Below are 24,708 nucleotides of genomic sequence, written 5' to 3'. Positions count from 1 at the left end.
CTTGGAAGAAATGAAGATCGAACAGCTCCAAGGATCATTGCAAGCATACGAAGAGAAGCATAAAAAGAAGCATGAGTTTACTGAGCAACTCCTCAAGCTGCAACTCAAGGATATGCATGAGAGCCAACGCAATGATAGAAACCAACGTGGCCAAGGCAGAGGTAGAGGCCATGGACGAGGTGGAAGTCGAGGTCGTGGACGAGGCTGGAATTACAACAATAACAATTCCAACAACAACTATGAGAAAGGAGAAAGCTCAACACGAGGCCGTGGAAGAATTAATCCAAACTCAAAGTATGACAAATCTCAAATTCGATGTTATAATTGTCAAAAATTTGGGCATTATGCTTCAGAATGTAGAGCTCCCAACAACAAAATTGAGGAGAAGGCCAATTACGTGGAGGAAAAGACAGATGGCAAAGAAACTCTTCTTCTAGCACGAAAGGAAACTGATGGTGTCCAAGCAATTCCTGGTATCTTGACAGTGGTGCAAGCAATCACATGTGTGGAAGGAAAGACATGTTTGTGGAGCTAGACGAGTCAGTAAGTGGAAATGTTTCGTTTGGAGATGATTCCACAATAGCAGTGAAAGGGAGAGGTAACATTCTTATCCGTTTGAAAGATGGGAGACATCAATTTATTTCAAATGTCTACTATGTGCCCAATATGAAAAGTAACATTTTAAGTTTAGGGCAACTGGTAGAGAAAGGTTATGATATTCATATGAATAATTATAATCTTTCTATAAAAGATGATAAGAATAACTTCATTGCTAAAGTGCCGATGTCAAAGAATAGAATGTTCTTGATCAACATACAAAATGATGTTGCAAAGTGCCTGAAAGCTTGCTACAAAGATGCATCATGGCTTTGGCATCTTCGATTTGGGCATCTCAATTTTGGAGGTCTAGAGCTATTATCTAAGAAGGAGATGGTGAAAGGACTACCTCACATCAACCATCCTGACCAACTCTGTGAAGGGTGTCTAGTCGGGAAACAATTCAGGAAAAGCTTTCCAAAGGAGTCAGAGACAAGAGCTAAGAAGCCACTTGAGCTCATCCATACCGATGTGTGTGGACCGATCAAGCCAAGCTCTCTCGGTAACAATAACTATTTTCTTCTCTTCATTGATGATTTTTCAAGAAAAACCTGGGTATATTCTTGAAACAGAAGTCAGAAGTTTTTGAAGTCTTCAAGAAGTTCAAAGCAGCAGTGGAGAAAGAAAGCGGTAGAAATATCAAAGCCATGAGATCCGATCGAGGTGGAGAATTTACTTCCAGGGAGTTTCAAGAGTTCTGTGAAGCAAATGGAATTCGTCGACCAATGACAGTTCCTAGATCCCCCCAGCAAAATGGTGTGGCAGAAAGAAAGAATAGAACAATCCTCGACATGGCACGAAGCATGCTCAAAAGCAAGAAACTACCCAAAGAATTTTGGGCGGAAGCAGTATCGTGTGCAGTCTACTTGTCAAATCGATCTCCAACAAGAAGTGTATGGGGAAAGACACCGCAAGAGGCATGGAGTGGAAGAAAGCCTGGCATTTCCCACTTGAGAACCTTTGGAAGTATAGCCCATGTTCACGTACCAGACGAGAGAAGAACGAAGCTTGATGATAAAAGCGAGAGTTTTATCTTCATCGGCTATGATGCTAATTCGAAGGGCTACAAGTTGTACAATCCAGACAATAAGAAGTTTGTGATTAGTCGAGATGTGGTCTTCAACGAAGAAGGAGAATGGGATTTTAACTCTCATACAGATGACTTCAATTTCTTTCCTCAGTTTGAAGAAGATGAGCAGACAATGAGGGAGCAACTAGATGAATCTCAACAAGAGCTTGCAACTCCACCCACTTCACCAACATCAACCACTCAAGGAGACTCGTCACCTCATCATCGTCAAGTGGGAGTCAAAGTGAAAGAGTTGTGCAACGCACAAGAAGCCTTAGAGATCTCTATGAGGTAACTGAACGACAAGATAATCTTACATTATTTTGTCTGTTTGCCGATTGTGAACCAGTGAGCTTTCAAGAAGCGGTACAAGAAAAGAAATGGAGAGATGCGATGGACGAAGAAATCAAGGCCATCGAGAAGAATGACACATGGGAACTTACCTCACTTCCCAAGGGACATAAGGCGATAGGTGTCAAATGGGTGTACAAAACAAAGCAAAACGCCAAAGGAGAGATTGAAAGGCACAAGGCGAGGCTAGTTGCTAAAGGCTATAGTCAAAAGGCTGGAATTGACTATGATGAGGTATTTGCTCCTGTTGCTCGATTGGAGACTATCAGACTAATCATTTCTTTGGCAGCTCAAAACAAGTGGAAGATACAACAGATGGATGTAAAGTCCGCCTTCCTAAATGGAGTTCTTGAAGAGGAACTTTACATTCAGCAACCATCAGGCTATGAAGTCAAAGGGCATGAAGACAAGGTGTTGAAGTTGAAGAAGGCTCTTTACGGGCTAAAACAAGCACCAAGGGCATGGAATAGCCGAATCGACAAGTACTTCCAAGAGAATGGCTTCAACAAATGTCCCTACGAGCATGCTCTATATATCAAGATCAAAGATGAAGATATTTTGATCGTGTGCCTCTACGTGGACGATTTGATCTTCACTGGAAGCAACCCAAGCATGTTTAATGAATTCAAGGATGTGATGATGAAAGAATTCGAGATGACAGACATGGGGCTCATGGCGTACTACCTTGGCATTGAAGTTAAGCAACAAAATGATGGAATTTTCATTTCACAGGAAAGTTATGCAAAGGAGATACTGAAGAAGTTCAAGATGGAGAACTGTAAGCCAATAAGCACACCGGCAGAATACGGGATCAAGATGACCAAACATGAAGAAGGCGAAAGTGTAGATCCAACATTCTTCAAAAGTTTGGTAGGAAGTCTACGCTATCTAACTTGCACGAGACCCGATATTCTTCACGCAGTTGGATTGGTTAGTCGCTACATGGAATCCCCAACAACCACCCATTTTAAAGCCGCAAAGAGAATTCTTCGCTATCTGAAAGGTACAATTGACTTTGGCTTGTTCTATTCAGTTTCTAATGATTACAAGCTTGTTGGATATAGCGACAGTGATTGGGGTGGAGACATAGATAATCGAAGGAGCACTACTGGATTCGTATTTTTCATGGGAGATATTGCATTCACATGGATGTCAAAGAAACAACCGATTGTCACATTATCCACTTGTGAAGCGGAATATGTTGCTGCTACCTCATGTGTTTGTCATGCAATTTGGCTTAGAAATCTATTGAAGGAGATTGGTTTGATACAAGAAGAGCCTACCAAGGTTGTGTCGACAACAAGTCAGCCATTGCCTTAGCAAAGAATCCAGTATTCCATGATCGAAGCAAGCACATTGATATTCGCTACCACTATATAAGGGAGTGTGTTGCAAGAAAAGATGTGGAAGTTGAATATGTGAAGTCACAAGATCAAGTTGCTGATATTTTTACCAAGCCACTGACCAGCGAAGACTTCTTAAGATTAAGGAACCTACTAGGGGTCACGAGATCAAGTTTAAGGGAGGGTGTTGGATCATAAACTTGATCCATTATGGGAGCCTAAACCCAAACCCAAACTAAATTGATGTCATTACTTACATCATTTAATTAAAGATGTCATTGCTTACATCATTTAATTAATGATGTCATTGCTTACATCAATTTAGTTAGGTGAGAGTTAGATATTTTGTTGAATTTGTAATGGTTTAAATTAGTTTTATTTGTGTGGTGTAGGATTGTTCTTGAGTAGTATAAATACCCCTTCCCATTTTAGTTTTAAGCATCAAGAAAAATTAAGAGCTTCTAAGTGAGTGAAGAAGCAAGGTCTTATAAGAGTGAGTTGTAGTTCTTGTTTTTGAGTGAGAGTACTCTTGTAATATTTGTTTGAGTTTCAATAAAAGTTGTTTGTGTGAGTGTTTTATTTCCAACAATATATACATATATTTATATATTTGATGCAGTTGTCTTCTATATATGGTTGAACAGTGACTGCAAAGTAAAGGAAAAATGTATGGAGATTGTCAAGTGATGTCATCAATGGGAGGGAACGTGGTTTCTTCAGAAGCCTTGTTTTCATCAACATATCAAAACCCTAATTTCAGCTTCTTGCCATTCGAGCCTTTACCTCCTATGATCCCTGTAAGTTCCCTGTCTGGATCCTTCTTCTTGCTCGAGTTGCACTGTTTTTGTTTTTCATTTTGTGTGACTTTAAATAGAAAGAAGAAAATGGGTTAAAAGAGGACATGGAAAGTGGGTCTGGTAGTGAAGTACAAGCTGATGACAAGAGTGAAGAGAATGGTGGTGGTGAAAAATCCGTCAAGAAGAAAAGTTACCATCGTCACACTGCTGGCCAGATCCAAGAAATGGAAGCGTATTTGCACTTAACCCTAACTCTTTTTTTTAACTCTTGTTGATGTTTATATATAGAGAAATGTTTGGTGTTTTACAGTGTTTTTAAGGAATGTCCACATCCCGATGACAAGCAAAGGATGAGACTGAGCCAAGAGCTTGGCCTTAAGCCTCGCCAAGTCAAGTTTTGGTTCCAAAATCGCCGCACTCAGATGAAGGTGAATTTAAAAACCCACTTGTTTCATCTTTCTCTACCGAAAAACAAATCCTATCACCGAATCCCCAAGGAAACGCTTTGGTTGATGGGTTTGCATGAAAAAAAACCAGTTCAAACCCTAAACTGATGAGAAGGGTTCTTTCTTCTTTAATTTGGCAACTACAGTCTGTCTTCATAAATGTGGACTGGGTTCAGCATTAAACTCATTTACCTGCTCATGTTCTTCCTCGCAAAGGGTTCTCACAATTAATGCAGATAAAGTAATTTATGTATTAGTCATTTTGGCTCTTAAGGATGTACTTAAATTCTTGGTTTAAATTAATTGTCAGGCTCAACAAGATCGATCTGAGAATGTCATACTTAGAGCTGAGAATGAGTCTCTCAAGAATGAGTTTTACCGGCTTCAAGCGGAACTCAGTAAACTCGTTTGTCCAAATTGTGGCGGCCCGCCTGTGCCTGGAGGTGTTTCCTTCGAAGAACTTCGTGTGGAGAATGCAAGACTTGCAGAAGAGGTTATCACTCACGATATTACTTTTTGCTCTAGTTATTCATACTTGGAGTTAATGTTGACATCATTTAACAGTTGGAACGGGTCTGCGCCATTGCTTCACGATATATGGGACGGCCAATCCAAACAATGGGTTCATTGATGCCACCTTCATTAGAATTGGACATGAACATATATCCAAGGCAATTCCCAGAGCCCATGGCTCCTATACTGTCTGAAGCAGACTCCTTTCCTGAGAATAACAATTTGTTTTTAATGGAGGAGGAGAAAACTATTGCAATGGAGCTTGCTATGTCCGCCGTTGATGAACTGGTGAAGATGTGCCTAGCAAATGAACCTCTTTGGATTCGAAACAACAAAAATGGAAAGGAATTACTTAACCTGGAAGAGCATGCCAAGGTGTTCCATTGGCCATTAAATCTCAAGCAGCGCTCGAGTGAGTTCAGGACTGAAGCTAGCCGTGACAGTGCAGTCGTTATAATGAATAGCATCACTTTGATAGAAGCATTTCTCGATGCCGTATGCTTCGTTTCCTTGAATTTTCTATTCGATAGCTATTTTTAATGACAAAAGTCTGGTTTTGAAATGATTTCTTTACAATTGTAGAACAAATGGGCCGAGCTCTTTCCATCAATAGTGGCCAGAGCCAAAAGTATTCAAGTTATATCACCAGGTGTTTCAGGGACTAATGGTTGCCTCCAGCTGGTATACACTCTCATTTCATGCAATGCCTACTTTATATTCATTGAACTTAATCCTCAATCTGATGAGTTGGCTTTGTTTATTTGAGCAGATGTATGCAGAATTGCATGTTCTATCTCCATTGGTGCCCACACGAGAGACTTATTTCCTTCGTTATTGCCAACAGCAAAATCTGGAGGACCAAACGTATTGGGCAATTGTTGATTTCCCACTGGATGGCTTTCATAATAACTTACAGTCTTCATTTCCCTTGTACAAGAGAAGGCCCTCTGGCTGTTTGATTCATGACATGCCTAACGGCTACTCGATGGTTACATGGGTTGAACATGCTGAGATTGAGGAGAAACCAATCCATCACATATTTACTCACTTTGTTAACAGTGGGATGGCTTTCGGAGCGAATCGTTGGTTAGCTGTTTTAGAGAGACAATGCGAAAGGATTGCTAGCCTCATGGCCAGAAACATCACTGACATTGGAGGTTCAATAAATTCTACATTTTTTTTATGAATTGGCTTCCATTACAATCAGATTTTACAGTACCTGTTTATTCTTTCACTTTCAGTGATACCTTCACCTGAAGCAAGGAAGAATCTAATGAGACTATCTCAAAGGATGATAAGAACATTCTGTGTGAACATCAGCAGCTCCAGCGGTCAGTTATGGACGGCAATTCCGGACTCCTTCGAGGATACTGTTAGAATCACGACGAGGAAAGTGAGTGAAGCAGGCCAACCCAATGGACTCATTCTTTGTGCTGTTTCCACTACTTTTCTGCCCTATCCTCACCACCAAGTCTTTGATCTTTTGAGGGATGAACGCCGCAGAACTCAGGTTCCATTTACTTTCATCTCTATCTCTCTTAGCTTCCTCTCAAAATGATGTATTCTAATGTAATATTTTGCAGCTGGAGGTTCTTTCAAATGGGAATGCTTTGCATGAGGTGGCTCACATTGCTAATGGCGCCCACCCGGGGAACTGCATTTCACTTCTTAGAATCAATGTAATAATTACCTTCTCCAATTGCTAAAAGTTGCATTTCCACATATTTAACCCTATAACTTCTAATAAGATTAAATACAGGTTGCCGGCAACTCCTCCCAAAACGTAGAGCTGATGCTGCAAGAGAGCTGCACAGACCGCTCCGGTAGCCTCGTTGTTTACTCAACTGTGGATGTCAATTCCGTTCAGCTTGCGATGAGCGGGGATGACCCATCTTGCATCCCATTGCTTCCCCTAGGCTTTTTCATAACCCCAATGGAACTCATCAAAGATGCCCACGATACCGAAGATGCAGAAGGGCATATATCTGCAGGCAGTCTACTCACCGTCGGACTTCAAGTACTTGCCAGCACAATTCAATCAGCGAAGATCAATCTGTCGAGCATTGCCGGCATCAACAACCATTTATGCACAACCGTTCACCAAATCCGTGTTGCTCTGAGTAGTGGCAGTGGCACCCTTAGCTGCCCCGATAAAGGGAATAGTGCAGGCTCAGGTTCTTGCAGCGAGGCTGCTAATGCACCAGAAAAATAGGGTCATGTTTCTTCGTGAATTACCCGTAATATCCTCGGTTTTTTAATGGAGTTGAAGATGGGATGACAAATTGGGGAAGTTATCGGTAATTTAGTGAAAATCAAGTGGTGGAAATTGTCTAGTTGGTAGGAGTTTCAGTAGTTTTATGTGGTAAATAAAGATGTAATATTTGTTGTGGTGAAAGACTGTAGCGGCAATAGGTGGAGGGAGTCAAGAGCGCACCAGTTGTGGCCCTCGCTTTCTGGTAAACCCTAAAATTGGGTCCTCACCGATTAGCAAGGGTGGTGGTACTGGTTCGGGTATTGACTTCTGCGTTATTGCCCTTCTTGTTTAATTTGAATGCTGCTTTTCGACTTTTAATCAATTCAGTTATGTTTGCCTCTACTTAATTATTATTATTATTATTATTATAACTCATCAAGCGAACAAAATAGTAAATAATACAAGAGAACGATAAAATTTAGATATTTTTTATTTTTAATAAATCTAATAGTTTCTAAAGAAATTGAAGTTGGGATCATTTTTTTTTGAATAATTACAATTGGATTTTATTAATAATGGAATGAATTAAAATTATATAAAGAGAAAATTGGAGAGAATAGTCATTGAAATACTCATACAAAAATAAAATACTAAACCTAAAGATACGAAGAAAAATAAAATCATCCATTAAGAATGACGACCAACATCAAAACCCAATAACTTTCACAAAAACCCTTTGTCTATGTCGAATGAGACGCTTTACAAAGTGTAAGGAGTGGTGAGCGAATCAAACAATTTGGCAGGCTACTTCGTTACACAATTCTGATTCGGCAGACAACATTTTATCAAAGAGGGAATAGAACTATACATGACCAACTACAAATCAATCAGAAAATAAATGAAGTGATGGTTTTTGTACGAGTACCAAAACGACCGCAAATGTATGCAAAAAAAAAAAAAATATAAGGATCGTGCCATAAGAATAGAGAAAAGCCTATCACAATGACGTAGATTCTTATACAAAATTAAAAAGACTCAAGAAAAAAAAGATATAATATAAAAAAAGATAACTAATATTCACTTATAGTCGACAATTAACATTAAGATTGATATCGCTCTCGACTAAACATAAATCAAAGAAAAAAAAGATACAAAAATATTAAAAAAAATTAGTTGGGATCAAATTTTAAATTTCTGAAAAGGTATGGAGACATATGGCACACGTAATTTTTTTTAAATATAAAAAACATTTGGGAAGCTGAAATCAAAATGACTGAGTCAATGCATATACTTCTCGATAAATCAAAAATTAAGAATTCATATACTTCCCCTTCAACGGTATCTTACGACCACGACGACGTAAATTATTAATCTGTTCATAGTTTGAATTTAATTTAATAAATTTAATCTCTAATAAAATAATGACATTTATAAATATTGAGGACTAGATGTCTAGTTATACTATTTTTTAATAGCCATGAGGCTGGTGACTTATTGACAATACTTAAATAGTTAAGTTGTCCTTAGTCTAATTTACCCTTAATACAATAAACTTTGTCTACACGACGCAGACTTGTTCATAATCTTTTAAATATGTATGAACACGAATCCTTCTACTTTCAAAAGAGTTTTGCTCAATCATTTTGTGATGCTTTTTGGTTCTTAGGGTACACAATAGAAGAGATTGTTTTAAGATTTGTGGCTTCCGATCTATGAAAATGAGCGGTAAGGAACCAGTCAAGCTAGACGATGAGCAAATCGCCGAGCTACTAGAAATCTTTAGATCTTTTGATCGTAACAACGACGGCAGCCTGACGCAGCTGGAACTCGGTTCTCTTTTGCGGTCCTTAGGCTTGGAACCCAGCTCCGACCAAGTCGAGGCCTTGATACAAAAGGCCGACACGAACAACAACGGGTTGGTTGAGTTCTCGGAGTTTGTGTCCCTGGTGGCGCCGGAGATGCTGTCGGAGAAGTCGCCCTACGGTGAGCAGCAGCTGAGGCAGTTGTTCAAGATGTTAGATAGGGATGGGAACGGATACATTACGGCAGCCGAGTTGGCGCATTCGATGGCGAAGCTTGGGCACGCGCTGACGGCGGAGGAGTTGACGGGGATGATCAAGGAGGCGGATACCGATGGGGATGGGATGATTAGTTTTGAGGAGTTCTCACAGGCCGTTTCTAACGCCGCGTTTGATAATTCATGGGGATGATTGGATTTAGTTCAATACGTTGACTTTGTCTCTTTTGTGGTTATGTTTCCTTGTCACTCTTCTGGCTTAAATTCATATATCATTTGTTTCTACTTGTTTCTTACTTGTTACTTGTGTAGTTAACACAATATTTTTGTGTTAATCACATTTGTTATTTCAGGTGGTAGATGAATAAATTCTAAGGTTCGGAATATATGTTCTATTAGGGTTGAATTTGAATTTTTGGTAAATATATTTTACTTTATCTAAAAAAATAAAATTATATTTTATATATTTAAGCATAATTACAATAATACTTCTATCTATATTATTTTTTAATTAGATCCCAATTTTATAGGATAAAATTAATTGTATATATCTATATTTCTATTAAATCAAATTAGATTGAGTACGAGTTTTATATCAAAAGATGGATCGAATGTTTTAGTTGGGTAAAAGCCTCCTAAACCCGAATCAAATCATTCTATCATAATAATAGATATCTTGGGTTTAATTCCCTTCTTTTTGTGCATTAGATATAAATTAATGATTAAGTATAAAGTTTATGTTCAGGGAGTCTTAGGCTCACGACCAAGTACAAAACTTCTATATAGGAAGTATTGGATAGCGTTTGGTATTTACAAAGTAGTATTCATTTAAAACTTTCCTAACTAATTGATAACGTATATATCTTAATTGATAACGTATATATCTTACAGACACAACTATTCTAATCTAATTTTTTTTAAAGGGAACAATATTCCCATCTAAACCACTTAAAAAATCATGCAGAATCCGAAGCACCGAGTCTCTTCATAATAACAGTTTTGCAGCACCCAGTTTGGTGCTTCTTGTGAAAATTTGATAGTTTTAGAAGTCCAAAAATGGTAACAGAGATGGGGTTTTTCCTGCACTAGCGCAACATCCATTGCATTATATCCTTCGTAATAACTCCCTCGCCTCTCACATAGTTCAGCCTCGATGTGTCAGATCCATTGCTACTTAAATGCCTGCATTGAGTTGTGTTTCCGGCAGCACTTGGCGGCCGAATCATCATTGCAATTGTAGTGAAGGAATTGGCCCATGTGTTCGTCGATGATCTAAAAAGATGTCCAACAGCCACGTTGAAGGTGACTGGATGATTCGTGAAATTTTCAATGATGTTGAGTTCGTCACTTGTTCCATGTCTAGATATCAATCAAAACATTCAAGTAAACATGGAATATTTTTAGACATTTTCAATGAACATCCAAGCACCTAATTGGAAAGGCATAAAGAAAAGAGGTTGAATGATGTACAAATATGATAAATTTCACTCACATTCTTTCAACTTAAAAGAAAAATGTTGACCCCTTTTTACATTCATATGCTCGGTTATAACTCATAGGCATGTCTGTAGGGGAAGTTTCGTTAAATAGAACTAAGAATACACAGTATCCACATGATTATCTCAAACTGAAACCATTTCTCAGAACTAATGTGCTGGTCAGAAGAATATGCCCTGCTAGCAATACATGCCGGTAAACGTTGGGACTAACTCTGCCTCCTTATGTGACACTTCAACACAAATTTAAATCGTAAGAAACGGTGAAAACTAAGCGCATACTACTCCGCAAAAAGGAATCAAGTACAGAAATAATGGGAGAAATGCAAGCCATATCCCAAGTCCCGTGACAGTTTCAAGTTGTCCATTTGTCCAAACTAGAGTTTATGAGAAATGCAAGTCTATCGATGATTAAAAAAATGGAAACGGGCCTTAATTTGATTAACTATGACCATTTGTCACAGTCTGCAGACCTCAATTCTCCGAATTTCTTTCGGATATGAAAACAGACACCCAGTGGAGAAAATATTGAGAAAATGCTGTTAATAACTAATGACTGAAATTTTTCATGAATGTTTCAAGAGCCTGCTGACAAATCCATATTCAATCGAATCTCATAATATCATTTCACTAACTCCAGTGTCTACTGATTAAGGGTGAGCAGAGCTCCTCTCGAAAAAAAACTCAATTTGAATCGACTGAACTTGGAAAAATTTCAAATAAAGTTTAATCAATAAATAAACTCATTCATTCGAATAACTCGAAATTTTTTAACTTGATTAAAAGCTCACCCCTACCACTGATGAATAGTAACAACTCCTTCATACAATGCAAAAGCAATCAAAGCCTGAAAGATATCATGAAATAGATAAGAAATAGTAAAAGAACAAGAGAAATATGTTTACCTTGCTACAAAAGAAATATATAAAATATATATATATATATATATATATATATATATATATATATATATTGGGGCATGGGATGGGCAGTAGGTTCACCCCTAAATCCGCCCATGACCTTTAAAGTTTAGTGTCTCAAATGATATCGTTTTAGGTATTAGAATTGTCGTATCAAAATGGTGTCGTTTTGGTGTGACAGATCACGTCAACAACCGCTAGTCATGTTATCGTCTCGTTACCTATTTAACGACAAAGTTGTATAATGGAATGTAAAATTTAATTTAATTTTATAATTAACCAAATTAAAAATTTAAAGATTTAAACGAATAAGTGGATAAAGTTCAATGTTGCCGAAAGTAGTTTTCCCTTTTAAGAAAGAAATTATTTAAATTTAAGATAACGAAAGGTAGATATTTATCTATAATCATATATATTTTTATTTTTATTTTAAAATTTAAATTTTATTTCTGAATGTTTTACTAACAAAATTAAATTACAATAAATATTTCATGGTAGGATATCTTTTACAATCCTTCGGAATAAATATGAATCTGTAATATTAATTGGTATATTTATTTTTATATTAATTAATTTTAAAATTACTCTTTCCGTTTTCTTATAAAGAGCCGACGAATGATTAATGCTTACTTAAGCTAAGCTACTCTGCTAAACGACGGCTTAAGTAAAACCTAAAACACCTTTAAGAAATATACTGAAATAAGCGAAGGCCAAAGCGCATCTAATTCTAAGCCTCATTTCTCACTTTCCTCTCACTACAAACATGCAAAGACTATCCTTAGGCTCTCCCACCTCCAAGCTCCACATCCATGGTGGAGAAGATATTACCAGAGCCGATGATCACAAACGCCGAGTTATCATCGACGGCGAGGATCGCAAAGACAGTCAACCTCTTCGATTGTCTTTTTCGCCTTCTTCTCCGTCGTTGCCGTCGCCTCCTAAGTCTGAGAATCTCATTCATCTCATTCCTGTTCTCACTCTCCTTTGCTTCCTCATTCTTTACCTAAATTCTCACAGTCCTTCTCAATCTGGTACGTTTTTCGCTTTCTCCAACAGCCGTCGCCATTAACAGGATAGGTTATTCAAGTGTAATCTTCATCGTTTATTCTTATGTTTTTGTCTCAGATTTGGCAGATTTTAACGGATTCAAGCATTCCTCAAAGCATTTAGGTATAATGTAGCTTCAGCTCACTTTTTCTCATTTTAGTTATTGTATTTTCGGTTTCGCGACTTCTTCTTTTGCTGCTTATTTCTTTTTATGCTTTCGTAATTCACATATTCACGCGAAATCGGCGATTTAGGCCGATTTATGGAGATTCAGAGAGGCGATGTTTTGGCTATTCGAAGCCAGAGGAATTTGCAAGAGCTTGATAAGTTCGTTTCGAAGTATCGTCCTCACCGGAAAATCGCCGATTTCTAGGCGGCCTCCTTCAGTTTTCCATCGATCGGTTTCTCTCTCTCTCTTACGATTCCGATGTCGTTCATGGTCTAGCTGACTATATGCCAACACGTGCTGGTTATACTTGCACGTGAGAGGCATTTTTTTTTGTTGAACATGTATATTTAAATTGAATGTTAATTTGTTGGTTTGAGAAGCAAATATCTTAGCTGCCGGTACGTGCGCAGCTCCTGGTCAGTTGTTTTATCATCTTCCTTCACATAAATTATATTTTCTGTATACGATCATAGAAGATAAAAAATTGAAGAAACTTCGAGAACTATTGTTTTAAAATTTCAAATTGGCTAATATACGCCTCGTGGGTGGGGTGTAAGTTAGTGGGACTAACTAAGGGTGGAATCCAGCTGGAAATTCGGACCGTTATTGCTCCTCATGATGCGTTGGGGATGCTAATTGCTAGCTAGAAAGTTGTACTAATCACACGAACCTATTAACTGCTCCAGCGGTGAATATCTCAACTCTTCATTTCTTGGTTTTTCTATTACGCGTGTGATTAAAGTGTGTTTAATTTGTTTCTTATAAAAAACCACTTGTTAATTATTGGGGTTTTGATGAATTTTTAGACTCTGTTGGTGAAGAAAGCAATGCTTGTTTGGATTAAACACGTGTCAAAAGTTGAACACAATGTTACGTCAGCAACAAAAGCTGTCGGTGGTTACCCCAGAGTTCTATTGGCTCAATTACTGTTTGGTAAAAAATCATACTAATTGTTAACTTCCAAATTAACGATTCGGGGTCCCACGAATTCGGTGAAATTGAAATGAATGGAGCTCTTAAATTCCTATTATAAGCCATCAAAAGGGTTTGCTAACCAAACAACCGAGGCATCAAAATATCAAACCTTGATTAGATCTTAGCGTTTACGACTGAGGCACTAAACAAAATCCTAGCGTTTAAATCTTACCGTTTACTACCGTTTATGTATAGAACAAAATAGATTGAGAAGGTCGCTTTATAATTGGTTTATGTAAAATTCAATTTAAATTAATTAATCAATATATTAAATATCAGTGATTAATTCAAACAAATTTCAAATATATAAGTGATTAATTCAAATAAATTTCAAAGGGTTTGCTTGTTTTTAATTTAAACAAGGCTGCCATGCAATGTAGGTTTGACATGAGATTAGGTTTGATTGAAATCCCTAATAATCATTGGCACGTTTAATTTTATTTTATTTTCAATTAGTTAGAATTGAAAACAAAGAAAAAAAACAGAAGTTTAAGAAATTTATAATATTGTATTATGCGTACTCAACTTTAATTTCTTTTATATGAATTAACATACGATAATTTTCTTACTTTTATATACCATGCTCAAAATTATTTTAGCTTCATTTTTTAGGGTAAAGTATATATATAGTCCCCGAACTTTTAAAACTTACAATATAATCATCAAACATTTAGTTCGTTTTTAATAAGATCTCTGTCATTAACGGGATGTAACGGAAGGGACCTTACATAAAACGAACTAAAAGTTCAATGACTATATTGTAAGTTTTAAAAGTTGAGTGACTAAAATGCAAGCACACTAAAAGTTTGGGGACTATTTATATACTTAACCTTTTTTTAAATTGTGTCCTTTCACTCTTTGGTAAATCAAACAGAAGAAATAAGAATAAATTTGGATATGAACTTTGGACCTCATTTGAATCTCCGCATCCATTTCGGCCATATTTAACATTATTGGTTTTGTTGAACTATAGAATTATGAAACTTCTGCTAGTAAATTTGGAGTTGGTTTAATTATTGAGGCACACACTGTATAATAATACATCAGCAGAAGTCATTGTCACTTTCACAGACTTATGTATAATATTTTCTATATGATTTTTATAATATTTTTAGTCTCGTCCATTTTTTATCACTTTTTTTTAATTTTAAATTATCAACCCAAAATATTATAAAAAAAGATTTTTAATTGAAAAAATTAAAAAATTAATAATTTAATTTATATCTAACTGAAAATATTATAACTTTTATAAATTCATATATTTTTCAACATTAAATTAAATTATCTTTCTTTATACTCTCCGCAATATTTGGAGCTTTTACAATTTTTTTTTTAAAATTTATTTATATTATGAATGTAAAAATGTGTTTTATTTATCTTATTTTTTAAAACTACAATTGATATGATGTATTTTTGTTTTGCATGATAAATTTAGTCAATAAATTAGAATATTTTAGTTATAACGTAGAAAATACTTTTAGCAAAAATATTTTTTATTAAATAATAATATTTTATTTAAGCGATTGTAATTTATTTTCATATATCCTTTTTGAAGTAGTACTGGCGCTCCCTATAATCGATGATGAAGGGTTGTTATTTTCATACATAGAGAATTATACTAGTTCTGAAGCTTGTTTCGGCCTTGGGAACATATTCCACAAAAGCTACGGTCCAGATGACTTATTATCAGCGGCACATCCTGCATGACTGGAACATGTCGTAGGTTCGTCACCGACGAAGACATTACCGGCCTCCGTTGGATCGTGGTTATTGCAAGGGCATGGTAAACAACAAGGGAGACAATCACAGATCATTACATCTCTCCCGGAGACTGAAACTAAACCGCCTGCAGTTTAAGAAAAGCATACACTTAAGATGAAATTCTAATGCAAAGAAGATGAGGGAAATTAAGAGGACTAACCGGATGAAATAAGCAACACGACGACCCATAAACCAAAGTTGAAGGAAGCTTTCCCCATTGGTATTAATGTATATTATATGGTATTGAGGTCCAAGGCAGCTGTGCTATTATTTATAGAGTTGGACCGGACTTGTGGGGAACAATTCTACAATCGGCTCTGAATCATAATTATTATCAACTAATAATCATTAAATTAAGTCTTAGAAAACGCCGGCGGTAGGGATTCCTCCTTCAATCCCAACCTCTGGCCTTTTTGGATTGGATTTTATGATGTAATCTCGGCACTCATTTGTATAAACTTCAACAAGCGAGTACAGCCAAGTTAATGCTTTATATTCTTATTAATTTGTTATTATTTATTATTATTGTATCTGTCCGGCTGGTTTTGAATCAAGTTAATATTGGTTAAGTTTTGAAAAATTTAAAAGTTTAAGTACTAAACGTGTTAAGCTTTTAACGACGATGTACTAAAGTGAAATGAAAACTAGACGTTAGGTATGATTTTGAATTTTTTAAAAAAAATTTAGGTACTAAAACGGATCAAAACTAATTGTTTATGTACTAAATGCATAACTTACCCAAGAAAACATTGTTTTTTTTTTCAAATAAATAGTTTATAGGATGTGTGCGACTAAGAAAAATTCTGAAGAAATATTATCCTGTAATGACTTTATATTATTAAAAAAAATAAACTACACATTTAGTACCACAATTATTATTTTTGTTTTGTTTTTGTTGAACCCATTTTGATATAACAATTTTAAGGGCAAAAATATTTTTGGACTAAATTGAATTTATTCAAAGTTTTCAAAAATAATTCAAAGTACATAAAACTTAAATTTAAACACAAAAATGATTTTCTAGAAAAGAAGCACTGATAATATTCTTACAGTATCGATACCACAATATCAATACCACATGATATCGATATTGTTCTTGTAGTATTGATACTCTCATGGCAGTATCGATGCCCAAGGTAAGGAAAGTATCGATACTCTCATGGCAGTATCGATATTGCCTATTTGTTTTAAATGTGTTCAGATTCCAGTAGATATTTTTGGTACCGATACTCAAAGGAGTATCGAAACTACTTTGTATAGTAGTATTGATACTATGACCTCAGTATCGATACTCTTAGCCCAACGGTTGAAAAACAACTAGATTTTATTAGTGCAATATCGATACTCCAAGCCCAAGTACTGATATTATCTGGCCTAGGCAGTTTTATTTTAGCAATTAAGTCCCCAACGGCTCCAAAACATCTTCAATAGCCAGAAAGGGCCACAAACACATTCCAACGTATAAAATGAAGTATCGATCATCAGGAGAAAAACTCTCATTCTTTATTCTTCATTTTCTATTGTAAATAGTGTGTTTTCAGTGAGTTTAATTTGTAAACACCCTCCTTTAAGAGGTTTTCTTTTTATCCTTTTGAAAAAGGAGTTGCTTTCTAGTTTAGCCATTGAAAACTAAGGAGTTGTAAATTTCATTGAGCAAGTTGAACCACTCTAAATACTTGTGCAAATTTTCTATCATTTTCTGTCCATACTCCTAAAAAATTTTATTTAGCTAATTCACCCCCCTCTTGACAATTTTCCGATTGATCGTTAAAGCATCATAAATCCCAACAGTTTTGGTGACCCGACTAACTTTTTTCTTCAAAATTATATCTAACGTTACATTTTAGTTTTATTTTTATCGCCCATCGTCAAAAAAGTTAACATAATTACTAATATAACATTTTTTTTGTCTTTTTCAATGATAACGTGACACTACCTTATTGTGACATGCTAATATCACACTATCATCACCATTAATTTTTAAACAGTGAATAACTAAAATAAAACCAAAACTAAACGTTAGATATGATTTAAAAAAATAGTTTGGTGATAATAACAAAACAAAAGTGACAATTGGGGTTCTAAACATGTAGTTGACCAAGAAAAATTCTAAGAACTCTAAAGAGGCCATCTCCAAATTAACATCAATAGACACAACATATGATCGATCATGAGCCTTCAATCATTTATAACATGGTTCAAATTTAAAGTTAACACAAATTCCATGTATCCTAAACACCTTTTATAAGAGCTAGTTCAATCGGAAGAGTTTATATCAGTCGATGGAATGGAAATAGAAAATTGAAATAGCATGTAATGCAAAAGGATTTCACTTTGTTGCAGAATCTTAATCCCAAGTGAGGAAATAAACAAGTCATTGCACCACCACTCCATGCTTGGTTCTCCACTGGTATTTAAAGACTACAAAGTGCCATGAACAATGGATAAGGATGAGAGCATCGATTTTAAGCTCACTCAACGCCCCATTCGAAAAGTGGAGGTAAATATTATTAATCCTATGCTTGCCAAAATCCAAACCCAGGGCATTATTTCTTCTTCTGTTGGTCTGAAACCCTGGCTCCCATAATCTTACAAACGGGCTCATCTTTAGACTGCATAAGCTTTAGAGCAGGGTGAACCTTGAGGTCTCCCATTACCAACTTCTGACCACCATCCAACTCACTTAAATCAACATCGATGTATGGAGGAATAATATCTGCCGGGCATAAGAACTTAATGGTCCTCTTGATAGTATTCAAGTACAATCCTGTCAAATATTTAACATATATGCAATAAAGAGGATATCAGTTACAGAAATATGGGGATGCAACAACTATGATTCATACAAGTAAAGAAAACTTGTGAAACATATTAAGACTATTAATAACTTCAGAAGCAGCTAAAAGGGATATCATCGGTTGACCAGGAGACTGCACCAACTCACCCTAGAGCAAATGTATGATAACCGTTGAAGTGGGAATTTCTAGAAAACAACGAAAGATGAGACAAATATCTCCCTCTAGGCTACCATACATGATAATAGTAATTAAAATAAGCTGAATATAATTGAATAGATAAAAAGAAACATCAGACAATATGCTTCATATGAAACCATACCCAGTAGTACTGTAACTCGCTCCATTACATCTAAAACCATTAACTGCAAAAGTGTGAGCACCGAGTAAACTACTAGAGAGTGAGGAAATGATGCCAAAACTTAGCAAGTTTTCACGTCAAGCAATCGCCAATTGTCCAACTGAACATCCTAACACGGTGATCAGAATTAACACAAATGCTACTCATGTGTACCAGGGGAATTTTGCGGTACTATACCTAAACATTATCATAATTCATAATGGGTCAACAGAAACCAGATATAATATGAAACAGCTAATGCTTAAGCCCTTGGATTTATCCAGTCACGGTTCGAACTTTGCACATACTTAAACCCAAACTTTTAGCAATTAAGGTAAAATTTGGTCAGCAGAGCTGAAATTAGACACCAAAAGAAATGCAATTACCAATTGTATGAGTAAACATTTCACAGTGAGAGTTCACATCGCCATATCTTTTGGGCAATGGAATCATGAACAAGCATATAGTATTTAAGTATCTAATCCAATGAAATTATATTAACCAAAATTGCAACCTTTTACCTTTTCTTAGCCCAGGGCATACATCTTCTCCTCTAAATACAAGAGGAATATCCACCTTCAACAAAGCATTGGAAGGCGCCCTTATGAAGGTCACATTAAGAGGTGCATCAGTCCCCGCATGTAGGTGAAGCTGAAACACGAATTTGTATATATATATATATCCAACGGAGAACACAGCTGCTTAAACAGAAATTTATTAATTAAATTTAAGTGAACTAAAAGGGAAAAATCCATTACCTTCCTAGGGAGAACCCGTACTTTTTCAATCAAATCACCGCTCCCAAACTCCGATCGAACCTCGAGATCAAAAAGCCGAGAAACGAAAAACGACTCGCCCAGATGCTTTACGAGTTTTCTGATCTGATTGGTCTGAACAGAAATGAGCCTCTTGTTGCCCCCGTGTTGGCCATCCTCTTGCTCGAAAACGATGCTGGGGACCCGACCCACTTTTCTTTCTTTGGCGGAGATGTTTTTGCCGGAGGTGGCGCGTGGGACGGCGAGTATAGTCTCGGCGTATTTGGGGTCGGGCCTGGGGAAACCTTCGAGGTAGGTCAATGGAGGAGATGGTGGATGTGAAAGGTCAAGGGGGAGGGCGGCTTGGGAGAAGAAGCGGAGGTGGAGGGTTTTATTGGAGAGGGCGCGGTGGATCAACAAAGCCATCACCGGTGTTTGCGGAGAGCTCGGGTGTGGGGTTTTGGGGGTTAAGGGAGGTTTTCGTTGCTTCAAAATTATGGCCTTTTAGGAAAGTGGGCCGATACAATCTATGTGAGATTGGTTGGATTTCATTCTCACCTACGGCAAAATTGGCCCAATAGGCTGAAAAGGTAAAAAATTAACCCATTAGGTCATCTTCAAAATTATTTTGGATCTACGGTTAAAGCTAGTAACTCGTCACTCCCACATGAAAAGTTTTCCCAAACAATAATTTTTTATTCGAACTCATCACATCGACATAACGAGTTCCAAGTTACTATAGCAAATGCCGTAGATCCCTAAATAATTTGCTTTGTGCCATATTAGGTTAAATAATTAGCTCGCCTACGATATTGGGTCAATTTTTTCTTCACCTCAACTTCTAAATTTTGAATTATTATATTAATTCCATTCTAATCAATTTAATTATCCATATTACATAAACCAAAAGATTTTAATAGTTAAAGGGATAATTGTTATCTCTAAAAGTTTCGAATTTGAGCATGATGTCTAAAAGGATACTTTCATTGTCAAATGATTAATAATTTTTTGAACATATATTATCTTATAATCACCAAAATTAGTCAAAAAAATTATAAGAAAAAAATTAATAATATATTGATTTCTGAATTTTTAAAATGTATAACAAATTAAGAATCTCTCAAATATATTTCATGTTTTTCTTAATTTTCACAAATAAAATGATAGCACATGCCATCATCTTATGGGAGTAAATTTATTGAATTAACTAGAATTAAAAGAAAGAACAAATTTGTATTGTTTTCTATCTAACTAGGGTTAAATTTGTTGATTTACTCTGAATAGTGACCGAATTGATAGAATATATAAATTTAAGGATTAAAATTATTATTTTCGCAAAGCACGTCACTATCTCTGTTATTTTTTTAACATTGGCGACCAAAGTATAAAACAAGTATAACATTAGTGACTAAATTTATAGAAAAAAATAGTTTGGTGAATAAAATAAAAAGTTTAATAATAGTTTGATGACTAATCGTGTAATTTGACCATAGATCATATATAGTGAAATAAATGCACACACATGGGTTATTGGGATAGTTGGATATATATCCACATCGAAAGTGAAATGATTAAAGGGAGCCAATCCATGCTCTTTCTTTGTCTAAGTTCTTACCCTTTGAGAAAATCCATGAGCCAAAATTCTAAAATGAAAAAGGAAAATTCGACATACATATGATTAACCATATACTATATGATATAATCAGGACGGATCTATTCATTAGTTCGGTGGTCATCGGTCCCTTCTGGTTTTTCTATCATAAAATATATATAGGGATAATTATATATTTGATCATTCAAATACAAAACCTAATACGAAAAGACACCATATATTTTAGTCCTAGATATCAAACAATAATTCTCATGACCACTTATTAACACCATAATATTTACAGGAGAGTCTAAGGAAAGACAACCTAATTTAAGATCGAGAAAAGGTCCAATCGAAAAGGTTATAAAAATCATAATATTTTCGGTTAGGCGCAACCTAAAATGTTAATTTTTTCTTAGCATTTTTTCAGTTAAAAACAATTTTTATAACATTTTCAGTTGATAATCGAAAATGTTGTTTTCTGTATAACATTTTCGATTCATCCAAAAATATGAAAAAAAATAATATTTTATGTTCCGTCTGAAAAGAAAAATATGACATATGAAAAGGAAAAATCGACATATGATTAATCATATACTATATGGTATAACCAGGGACAGAGCTATTCATGAGCTCGGGTCACTGCCCCTTCTAATTTTTTTATCATTAAAAATATATAGCGATAGTTACTTATTTGGTCATTCAAGTTTTCGTTATTTTAATTTTGCTCTTCTTATTTTTTTATTAATGATTATAATTTGTCTTTCTTGAACTTCAAGTTTTGGTTTATTTTGATTTTGTCCATCTTATTTTTCTTTTATTGTCGGTTATATTTTATTCCCTTGAACTATAATTCTGATTCCGTCCCTGGACATAACTGGCTAATGTTATTTATGTTGAACCCTTCGTCTTAATTTACCATTTGCGTATGCTCCAAGACAAAGCTAAGTTCATAAAATCCATGGCTAGGATGCGGTCCACGTGGCTCTAGGAGATGGACACAAGACTAGGTTATATGACATATGTTAATCAAATAAATAAACCCTAAAAATGTGAAAAATCTCTGCATTTTAGAAATTAAAGAAAAAGAACCTTCGTTAGCTAAAACACCCAAATAGTGAGGCGGAAAATAATTCCTCAAATCAGGATTATGGAATTTTATTTATTTTTTTCAAGTAGGATATTCTTCATAGTGGATAGGGGAACAACATAGATCATCTGGGGATGATTAAAATGTTCGAATTTGATAGGTTTCATTTTGATCTTATAAAAATATTTATTTTAAATTTCGGGATTTAGGACGTAATTTTGTTTAAGGTGAAAAATCATTGACTCGTCTTGACCAGGTATAAACCCTTATATATATATATTTCTTTTATTTTATAGTATTAGATTATGTTATTTAATTATTAAATATAATAAATATTATAAATTATATTATTTTAATTATTTTAAAATATTAATATTTTTAGATCGAATCGGAGTCGGGATTTTTGTCTAAAAATCGAGAAAAATTCAAAACGGAAGAAAAATAAAAAATTATCCAAGTGTAATGAGGTCGGATCTCGGTTATATATTTTTTAATTCGGAGTCGAGATGGCCAAGAAACCGACTTACGTGAAGACGTATCGAAGATCCATCGTCTCTCTAACCACTGTGCATGGCTCCGGATGCAGAAACGATTACGTCGTTTGTTGGTATCCTTGAGCTGATGGAGGAGCTAATCAGAGAAGATGAATTGATGCTGACATCATTAATAAGATAAAATAAATACAAGACCTAATAAGAGAAGACACCATATATTTACACCTATATATCAAATAGTATCTTTTACGACCACCTATTAACACTATAACATTCAGATGAGAATATAAAGAGAGACAACTTAATTTAAAGTCGAAAAAAGATCCATCATAACGTAATCTAAAATATTTATTTTTTTAATATATTTTTATTGAAAATATTTTTATAATATTTTTCGGTTGTCAATTAAAAATATTAAATTCTATCTAACATTTTCGATTCAGCTGACAATATTAAAAGATTAACACTTTATATTGTGTCTAATTAAAAATATTATAATTTTTATAATATTTTCGATGGGTTCATTTTCTACCGTTGCTCAGTCTTTCGCTGTTCCGTTATGTAGCTTCCTTCCAAAGTGCAGGAACAGCAAATGTTTTCAAATCGTGAACCTATCAATGTCAATCAACTTTAGAGTGAGTATAGTTAGTTGGTTAGTTCCATCAAGGCTCAGTGTATATCACTTGTCAATCAGAGGAGCCACGTGTTAAAATTTTATCATACATGAAATTTTATTTAATTACGATATCAAATCGCCAAAAATATAGGTTACACTTGAATGTGTTAAAATCTCTTAATATTCATCTTTTAAATTAACATATAATTAACTTTTACATAATACCAATCAAAACTAAAACAATGTCTTATTAAACCAACAACTAGTTGGTCTAGTAGGATAGTACACTAGATCCTTTAAGTAAGGTCAGTGATTCGAATATTGGCGATTATGAATGGAACAAATTAGATTAAAAATGTTATCCTTACATATGTAGTACCCGATCCAGATCAGTCAATAGATGATTATACAAAAAAATATATTGTTAATAATATAATATAAGTTTTTTTTTCTTTCACAACTTGAGTTAATATTTTATTATAAAAACTTGATATAATAATTAATTTTATTTTAATATATCATATATGTTACATCCATATTATTATTCTTTTCATTCTATATATGTATTCTATATATATATAACTTTCGACTATGTATTTTCATATTATATATGATACATTAGGATGGATTTAGGCAGAATCAAGACCGATTATTTTTAAAAATTTAAAATTATCATATCATGTGTGTTTTTTTTATGTATGGACACTGTCCATTCTCATCTTAATATTTTTCAACCCGATTTAGAAGCGAAAAAGATGATTCCCGATGTCGTCTTGTTTATAACAACCAGTCCACCTCTAAATTATCAACTTCGAAGATGATCGTTTATTCTTTTAGTAAAGAGAGAAAACGATGTAAACTAGTTTTGAACTCTATATTTAATAGATTTATTAGTTTTTCATATCAACATTTAAAGAAATACGTGTTAGGAGATTCACTCACTAAGATTAGATCGTGATTCGGATTGATCGGAATTAATCAAGATTAAGATTTGAGAACCGGAAAGGTACAAAAATTATTGATATTTTGTGAGGTTAACCCTTAACTTAAAAAGCATCCACGCAGGGCCGTCTTGTAAATTTTGGCAGCCCTGTGCCATAACAATAAAATAGGTCTTTTAAAACTAAAATATTAGATATATAAAGAAGTTCACTAATATTTCAAAATTTGGTGATCCTATACCATAACAGTAAAATAAGCATTGGACTTGAAAATTTTTGGACCAAATATTCTAAATACACATACATACAAAAAGCTTAAAAATTTTTGGAGGCCCTTACAAAAATTGGGCCCTGTACATTTGGGCAGCCCACACAGGCCCAAAACCGGCCC

The 24,708-nt window shown here is 35.0% G+C and overlaps 4 protein-coding genes across 5 annotated transcripts; 3 read left to right on the top strand and 1 right to left on the bottom strand.

The window, feature by feature from the left end:
- Window positions 1-4,004: 4,004 nt before the first annotated feature.
- On the top strand, window positions 4,005-7,688 carry LOC120204379 (homeobox-leucine zipper protein HDG5-like). The gene is made up of 10 exons (XM_039204479.1): window positions 4,005-4,157; window positions 4,235-4,389; window positions 4,468-4,585; window positions 4,914-5,096; window positions 5,168-5,611; window positions 5,699-5,797; window positions 5,886-6,273; window positions 6,358-6,626; window positions 6,700-6,795; window positions 6,876-7,688. The coding sequence occupies exons 1-10, from the start codon at window positions 4,026-4,028 to the stop codon at window positions 7,326-7,328; spliced, it is 2,337 nt and encodes a 778-aa protein (XP_039060410.1). The 5' UTR covers window positions 4,005-4,025; the 3' UTR covers window positions 7,329-7,688.
- Window positions 7,689-8,945: 1,257 nt separating this feature from the next.
- On the top strand, window positions 8,946-9,708 carry LOC120204382 (probable calcium-binding protein CML18). The gene has a single exon (XM_039204482.1). It carries the CDS (start codon window positions 9,023-9,025, stop codon window positions 9,518-9,520), a length of 498 nt encoding a protein of 165 aa, XP_039060413.1. The 5' UTR covers window positions 8,946-9,022; the 3' UTR covers window positions 9,521-9,708.
- Window positions 9,709-12,449: 2,741 nt separating this feature from the next.
- On the top strand, window positions 12,450-13,388 carry LOC120204383. Of its 2 annotated transcripts, none has more exons than XM_039204484.1 (3): window positions 12,450-12,774; window positions 12,869-12,913; window positions 13,045-13,388. In XM_039204484.1, the coding sequence occupies exons 1-3, from the start codon at window positions 12,507-12,509 to the stop codon at window positions 13,161-13,163; spliced, it is 432 nt and encodes a 143-aa protein (XP_039060415.1). In that variant the 5' UTR covers window positions 12,450-12,506; the 3' UTR covers window positions 13,164-13,388. The 2 variants fall into 2 exon arrangements, with proteins under 2 accessions (XP_039060415.1, XP_039060414.1); XM_039204483.1 differs by having other exon boundaries at window positions 12,453-12,774; window positions 13,021-13,388.
- A 4,696-nt stretch (window positions 13,389-18,084) lies between these two features.
- Window positions 18,085-20,042, bottom strand: LOC120204381 (50S ribosomal protein L25-like). The gene is made up of 3 exons (XM_039204480.1): window positions 19,589-20,042; window positions 19,352-19,481; window positions 18,085-18,462 (listed from the first exon to the last, which is right to left on the bottom strand). Exons 1-3 carry the CDS (start codon window positions 20,009-20,011, stop codon window positions 18,242-18,244), a joined length of 774 nt encoding a protein of 257 aa, XP_039060411.1. The 5' UTR covers window positions 20,012-20,042; the 3' UTR covers window positions 18,085-18,241.
- Between the last annotated feature and the right edge of the window lie 4,666 nt (window positions 20,043-24,708).

This window comes from Hibiscus syriacus, unplaced genomic scaffold (assembly GCF_006381635.1).
Source record: "Hibiscus syriacus cultivar Baekdansim isolate YM2019G1 unplaced genomic scaffold, ASM638163v2 tig00010865_pilon, whole genome shotgun sequence".
In the NCBI taxonomy this organism is placed as follows: domain Eukaryota; kingdom Viridiplantae; phylum Streptophyta; class Magnoliopsida; order Malvales; family Malvaceae; genus Hibiscus; species Hibiscus syriacus.
The sequence above is the reverse complement of the archived record's forward strand: the minus strand, read 5'-3'. Positions and strand labels throughout refer to the sequence as shown.